Source organism: Pteropus medius, unplaced genomic scaffold (assembly GCF_902729225.1).
Source record: "Pteropus medius unplaced genomic scaffold, Ma_sr-lr_union100, whole genome shotgun sequence".
NCBI lineage: Eukaryota > Metazoa > Chordata > Mammalia > Chiroptera > Pteropodidae > Pteropus > Pteropus medius.
Window position 1 is genome coordinate 2,675,022 of NW_024345861.1, and position 7,982 is coordinate 2,683,003.

General features: G+C 36.7%; 1 protein-coding gene across 1 annotated transcript in view; it reads left to right on the forward strand.

Moving 5' to 3' along the window:
- The window catches only part of TENM1 (teneurin transmembrane protein 1), a 1,050,723-nt gene that overhangs the window by 569,191 nt on the left and 473,550 nt on the right, over window positions 1–7,982 (forward strand). Inside the window, exon 8 of the mRNA XM_039874688.1 lies at window positions 6,551–6,791. Coding sequence (XP_039730622.1) covers window positions 6,551–6,791 — 241 coding nt within the window. The remainder of the gene's footprint in view (window positions 1–6,550; window positions 6,792–7,982) is intronic.

A 7,982-nucleotide genomic window follows, 5' to 3' on the forward strand; every position in this document is an offset into this window, starting at 1 on the left:
GGTCCTCTGCCCATTTTTTTGATTGGATCGTTTGTTTTGTTGTTGTTGTTGTTGTTGTTGTTGTTGTTGTTGTTATTGAGTCATATGAGTTCTTTGTATATTTTGCATATTAGGCCCTTATCCGAGGAATTGCTTGCAAATATATTTTCCCATTGAGATGGTTGTCTCTTTACTTTGATGACTATTTCTTTTGCTGAGCAGAAGCTTTTTAGTTTGATATAGTCCCCATTCATTTATTTTTGCTTTTACTTCCCTTGCCTTTGAGGTCAAATCCATAAAATCCTCTTTAAGTCCAAGGTCCTTCAGTTTAGTTCCTATGTTTTCTTCTATGCATTTTATTGTTTCAGGTCTTATATTCAGGTCCTTAACCATTTTGAGTTAATTTTGGTGTGTGCTGATAGACAACAGTCTAATTTCATTCTTTTGCAGGTGGCCTGAGAATTTTCCCAGCACCATTTATTGAAGAGGCTTTCCTCTCTCCACTGTAGTATGTTTTTGGCTTTTTTTGTCAAAAATTATTTGCCCATATAAGTATGGGTTTACTTCTAGAATCTCGATTCTGTTCCACTGGTCAGTGTGTCTGTTTTGCTGGCAATACCATGTCATTTTGATTACTGTCACTTTGTAGTATAATTTGAAGTCAGGCAGAGTGATGCCTCAAGTCTCATTCTTTTGTCTCAGAATGGCTTTGGCAATTCAGAGTCTTTTCTGCTTCATATAAATATGATGATTTTTTGTTCTATTTCTTTAAAAAAAGCTGTTGGGATTTTGATGGAGATTGTGTTAAATCTGTATAATGTTTTCGGTAATATGCTCATTTTAACTATGTTGAGTCTTCCAATCCAGAACACGAAATATCTTTCCATTTCTTTGTATCTTCGATTTCTTTTAATAGGGTCTTGTAGTTTTCATTATATAGGTACTTCATATGTTTCCTTAAATTTATTCCTAGGTATTTTATTCCTTTTGTTGCAATTGCAAAAGGAATTATTTTTTCCACTTCTTTTTCAGACACATCATTATTAGAGTATAAGAATGCTATGGATTTTTGAACATTGATTTTGTATCCAGAAGCTTTACTGTATTTGCTTATAGTTTCTAGTAGTGTTCTTGTGGAGTCTTTAGGGTTTGCTATATAGCGAATCATGTCATCCATAAATAGTGACAGTTTGACTTCTTCATTTCCTATTCGGATGCCTTTTATATCTTTCTCTTGCTTGACTGCACTTGCTAGAACCTGCAATGTTATATCGAATAAGAGTGGCGATAGCGGGAAGGTTTTCAGTTTTTCACCATTAAGTATAATGTTGGCTGAGAGTTTGTCATAGATAGCCTTTATGATGTTAAGGAACTTTCTTTCTATACCGATTTTGTAAAGTATTTTGATCATAAATGGATGCTGTACCTTGTCGAAGGCTTTTTCTGCATCTATTGATATGATCATATGATTCTTATTTTTTAATTTGTTTACGTGGCGTATCACATTAATCGATTTGCGTATGTTGAACCATCTTTGTGCCACGGAGATGAAGCCAATTTGATCGTGGTGTATAATATTTTAAATATGTTGCTGTATTCGTTTTGCTAGTATCTTATTTAGAATTTTTGCCTCTGTGTTCATAATAGATATTGGTCTGTAGTTTTCTTTCTTTGTGTTATTTTTACTACGTTTTGGTATCAGTAATATTGGCCTCATAAAATAAGTTGGGAAGTATTGCCCCCTCTTCGATTGTATAGAAGACTTTGAAGAGAATAAGTATTAAATCTTCTTTGAATGTTTAGTAGAATTCACTGGTGAAGCCGTCTGATCTTGGACTTTTACTTTTTGGTAGGTTTTTGATGATTGTTTCAATTTCCATACTGCCGATCAGTCTATTTAGATTTTCCAGATCTTCTTAATTCAGTCTAGGAAGATTGTATTTTTCTAAGTACTGGTCCATTTCTTCTAGGTTATTAAATTTATTGTTATATAGTTTTTCATAGTATTCTTGCATGATCCTTTGTATTTCTGCGATGTCAGTCGTACTTTCCTCTCTTTCATCCTTGATTTTGTTTATTTGTGTCCTTTCTCTTTTTTCTTTAGTGAGTCTACCCAGGATTTGTCAATTTTATTAACCTTCTCAAAGAACCAGCTCTTTGTTGTATTTATTTTTTCTACTTTTTCGTTTTGTTTTCAATTTCATTTATTTCTACTCTAATTTTGATTATTTCTTTCCTTCTGCTGACTTTAGGCCTCATTTGTTCTTCCTTTTCTCGTTTTTTTTTTTTTTTTTAATTAAGTGTTAGATTATTTATTTCAGCTTCTTCTTCTTTTTGGAGATAGGCCTGTAAAGATATGAACTTTCCTCTTCTGACTGCTTTTGCCGTGTCTCAAAAAATTTGATATGTTGTACGATCATTATCATTCATTTCCATGTATCTCTTGATCTCTCTTTTAATTTCTCCTCTGACCCAGTTATTCTTCAGTAGCACATTGTTTAATCTCCCTGTATTGTGGTCCTTCCTGCTTTCTTTCTGCAGTTGATCTCTAGTTTCAAAGTGTTGTGATCAGAGAATATGGGTGGTATGCTTTCAACCCTCTTATATTTGTTGAGGCTATCTCTGTGTCCCAGTATGTGGTCGATTCTTGAGAATGTTCCATGTGCACTAGAGAAGAATGTATAAGCAGCTGTTCTGGGATGGATGGCTCTGTAAATGTAAATTATGTCCAGTTGGACTAATGTGTCATTTAAGGATGTTATTTCCTTATGGATTTTCTGTTTGGATGTTATGTCCATATCCGACAGTGGGGTACCTTGGTCCCCTACCACGATAGTATTTTGGTCTCTTTCTCCCTTTAGTTCTGTTAGTAATCGTTTTATATATTTCAGGGCTCCTGATTGGGAGCATAGATATTAATAAGTGTTATATCTTCTTGGTGCATGATTCCCTTTATCCTTATGAAGTGTCCCTCAGTATCTTTCTTTACTTTTTTTTTTATTTTGAAGTCTATTCATCTAATATTAGTACCACTACTCCTGCTTTTCTCTGAATGCCATTTGCTTGAAATATCACTTTCCACCCTTTCACTTTGAGTCTGTATTTGTCTTTGGAGCTGAGATGTGTCTCCTGGAGGCAGCTTTGGTTAGGTTTTGTTTTTTCATCCAATCTGCAACTCTGGTGAGTTCAGTCCATTTACATTTAGGGTGATTATTGAAATATGAGGTCTTATTATAGCCATTTTATCTTTTGCTTTCTGATAGCTAGTGTTTCCGTTGCTTCCTCGTCCTTGTGTTTCTGTTTTCTTTATTTTCGTTGGCTTTCGTGTGTTTTCCTTCTGGTTCCTCTTCTTTTATGTTATATACTTCAGTTCTGACTCTATGGTGTGTGGTTACCAGTACAAATACAAAAAAGATAGTTATATATATACAGTCATCCATTTTCTTTTGTGTGTGACTTATCTCATTTCCCCTTTGCGAATTGGGATCTTTGAATCCTTCCCTTTTCAGTCATTGTTATCTCAATTTGTTTCTATGTATGCTGAACGTTCATTACTATCTTGCTATAGCAATTCTCTTGTTATTATTTAAGCTTATAATGCCCTGTTCTTAGTAAGAGTTACTCTCCTCTGCTTCTTTTTGCATGATAGTCACTTTACTCCTAATTATATATTTTTGTTGTTGTTCTTATTTTTTTTAAGGTGAGCTGACTTCTTTCAGTATTTCCTGTAGTGCAGGCCTCGTAGTGGAGAAGTCCCTAAATTTTTGTATGTCTGAAAAAGTCTTAATTTCTCCTTCATATCTAAAGGAGAGCTTAGCTGAATACATTATTCTAGGCTGGTAGTTCCTTTCATTAATAGTTTAAATATTTGATTCCATTCCTTTCTGGCTTGTAAGGTTTGCGCTGAGAAGTCCGATGATAATCTAATGGATTTTCCTTTTTACGTTACCATTTTATTCTCCCTGTCTACCCTGAGAATTCTATCTTTGTCGTAGATTTGTGGTAACTTTAATACAATGTGTCTTGGTGAAGGCCTTTTGGGTTGAGATCATTGGGTGTTCTGTTGACTTCTTGAATTCCAAGTTCCTGCTCATTGGTTAGATTTGGGAAATTCTTGTCCACTATTTGTCTGAAAATGCTTTCCAGTCTGTGCTCCTTTTCCTCATCTTCCATAATGCCCATTATTCTTATGTTTCCTCTCCTAATGGTTTCACCTAGCTCTTGTGTTTGTCTTTCATTATTTTTTATTCTTTGGTTTCTTTCTTCTTTCTTCTGATTTATTTCTAGATTTCTGTCTTCGATATCACTGATTTTTTCCTCCATCTGGTTGACTCTATTTCCCAAGCTTGCTATTTCATTTTTCAACTCTTGCAGTGTGTTCTTAATCTCCAGAAGTTCTATTTGGTTCCTTTTGAAGGTTTCAGTCTCCTTACTCTGCTCATCTAGCTATTTTTGCAATTTCTGAAATTGTTGATATGACTCATTTCGGAACTCACTGTTCAAGGAAGTCTCTGCACCTTCTCCTATCCCCCTCGTCGTGAAGGGAGCTCCAGAGGTTGAGAGAGATAGCTTCTGTCTCCATAGCTTTTGCTCAGATTCCCTGGGTCTTGAATGGTGTCTAAGATGGTATGGGGGGCAGGGCCCACTGGTTTGGGAGTTGGGAGCTGCATCTTAGCCTTGCTTTTGCAACCGGAGCAGATAAAAATCAACTGTTATTTCTCTGCTATCCTGTCCCGCTTCTCTGCTTTCTGTCCTGATGACTAAGCCCTCTGCCAGCTGCGTAGAAAAGTCCCGGCACCTCTAGGCGGGGCTGATCAGGGAAGTAGCCGCGCCTTCACTCCTCCCCCTCCTCCTGCAAGGAGTTCCTGTGGCTGCAAGAGGCAGCTTCATTATTTGTCCCAGTCCACTGCCTGACACCCGGCATTCTGACATATGGTAGCTCTTATGCACTGATCCCATGCTCAGATGTGCTGGTGTGCAGTTTGGGTGGTTTTTTTTGTTCAGTTTTAGATATTCAGCTTATTGTCATTTCAAAGGGAGAGATTTGAGGACGTCTCTCACTCCGCCATGTTTTCCAGAATTCACATGAAACATTTTAGTTCCTTTTAAATATACATGAGTAGCTAACTATCTAAAGGAATTCTTCGTAGAAATCGAGTGATCTCCACTCCCTTCCCATTTACCTTTTATACAATTCTATGTTCACATAACAAGTTCATTTAAAGAGAGAGCTACCTATACTAGAAAACACAGCCAAGAATTTGTCATGATCTCGGGGCACTAGTATCATTTTAAAATATGAAAACCATATCAATGTCTTCAGAATTCAAGTTTAAGGTGGAAGGATGGAAAGAACTGATAGTTTTTCTGTGATCAGCCACTTCAAAGTGTGTCTCCCCACACACCAGCTGAGCCCTTTGCTAGGCATCAAAAGTCTCTGGCATTTTTCTGCTTTTCATCTCTCAGTTATTCGGGAGGCAAGATAAAACCACGTTGTCTACAAAGTTGGTCCAGAGCATGCTGGTGTTACAAGATATCACTTGGCGTCTATTATTTTTCTCCTATGGAAGAAAGGTGGCTATCAGCTATGATAGCATTTTTTAAAAGGGGTTTAATTGAAGTATTTCTCATGGGCCAGTTTCTAACTCACTGTCTATACTTGTGGCTGCCAGGAAAACAGTGGGAAAATACCAAATGATAGCAACAACAAAAGTATGAGGATCTCTGTCCCAGGCTGCACCCTCTCCAAAGAGGCAAAAGACAATGGTTTCCCTGCTACCTAAGCTGCTGGTAATATGGCAGATCTCCTAGAAAGGTGTGGTGGAGGGGTTCTGGGTGCAGACTGTTCTTTGCGTAGCCATAGAAATATATATATATATATATATATATATATATATATATATATATATATATATATATATATATATATATATATATATATATATATATATAAACCTGAACAAACTCCTTTTAGCCTATTTTTTTAAAGTAGCACTCTGAGTAGCAGGGCTAATAAAGAGATTAGTTTCACACAGTTGAGTTACACATGTGTAAGCTGTTTTTCTGAAGTATAGATTTGCTCCTATGTAGGCAGGGTAGCATACTTTTTTGAGGTAACCCAGAAAGTAGCCTTACAGTTTTATTAGAAGTGTTGAATAATTTTCCTGGCAATAAATTTGAGCCTTTCGCTGGCATTTTCTGAAGTGAGACTTTTGCAACTGATGAAAATCAACTCACTTCTGTGCTGTAACTTCGTGTCTTGTTGATGATTTATTTGTTCAGTAGCAGAAACCATGACAAATCGTGTGAGGTGGCCTCATTTACTTTTTACCTGCTATAACCCTGAAGAATTTACATGTAAATGCAATTGAAAATGTTTTACATTTCATGAGCATGCAGCACCTGGTTTTGGAAGTTAAGTGACATTTTTACAGATAGACTGAACTTAAAACTCTTCCCCCACCCCCAGATTCTATTATTTTAAAATCTGGTAAGTCTGACAAGTTGTGTTTTACTGATGCCATGTGAGAGAGTAAGTTTCTTTTTTGTGTTTTTCTGCTCTCCTCTTTAGACATGCATAGCAGCCCACACAACCAGTTCGCCTTCAGACCCCTCCCACCGCCACCGCCACCTCCTCATGCCTGCACCTGTGCCAGGAAGCCACCCCCTGCAGCAGACTCTCTTCAGAGGAGATCAATGACTACACGCAGCCAGCCCAGCCCAGCTGCTCCAGCTCCTCCAACCAGTAGACAAGATTCAGTTCATCTGCATAACACCTGGGTCTTGAATAGCAACATACCATTGGAGACCAGGTACTTGAAATATTAATGATCCCTCTAAACTTAAGGATTGGCAGAGGATGATTCCACTGAGTGCAGAAACTCATTTTACTGTAGACATCTGCAGAGACACACAAATGAGCACATAGATACACACTCAGATGCATGGGCAAAAGGGCAGACCCCTCCACAAGCACAGATGCGCATACAGGCACACACATCTAGATCCAGGCACACCTGCAGACACAGACCAAAGCAGATGCACGTGAAAAGATGAAACCACAGATGCATAAATATCTCACAGGTGGACAACCACAAAAGCATAGGAAGCAAAGCCACTATCTAAACTATTATTGCATCCTTAAACTTTTGTTTTAAGAAATTTCAATATTACAGGAAAATCCAAACACAATTGGGGGAACAGTGATTATTTGCATTTTATTTATTATAAGATTCTTTGAAAAAGTAAATTGCCCCAAACATTTTTAAAAAGGATTTGTTTCATGAATTAGAAGTCCATGTGTAATTTTAAAAACTTTATTCTGCCTTTAGGATAAAATTTGATCTTTTGAGCAAAGAAGTTTGCCTCTATTTTTCTGTCACTTCATGCATTTAGGTTTACAGATTCATTGCTCAAATCTTTGTCATGTGATTAAAGTTCTACTCTTCTACAGCTCTAGGTCCCTTGACTATAATAGACACTAGGTGCAATTAACTGAGAAATTGTTCATCATTTCCAGTCACTATCTTAAATAGAAAATTACGACTTGCTATTAACATAGAAAAACATTACCTAATAAAACATAGTATTCTGTTATAAATTCAAGGACTTCCCCCTTGTCTTCTATATGCCTTATTTAGATCTACCACCAAAGCTTTTTAAAAATGCATTTGTATGTAAACAATTGATATGATATATCACTTGATAAGCAATGTCTAGTGTCAACTCTGATCAGTTTTATCCTAATATTTGGGAACTGGAATAGAAAGGGGAGGACTGATTAACCCACATTATAAGGCTGGTTATTTTTTTTCCTAAGCAGCATATTAAATTAAATGTTAGCCATAGCATCAGAGAATATGTCACCACCAATAAACTGAAAGCAGTATGGCCCAAATCCAGGAAACTCTATATCACCCATCACTTACTAGGTTACATAGTTTCATAAACTGATATTTCTGATATCTCCCAAAAGAAAATATAGCAGTCAGCACCTATGGTGA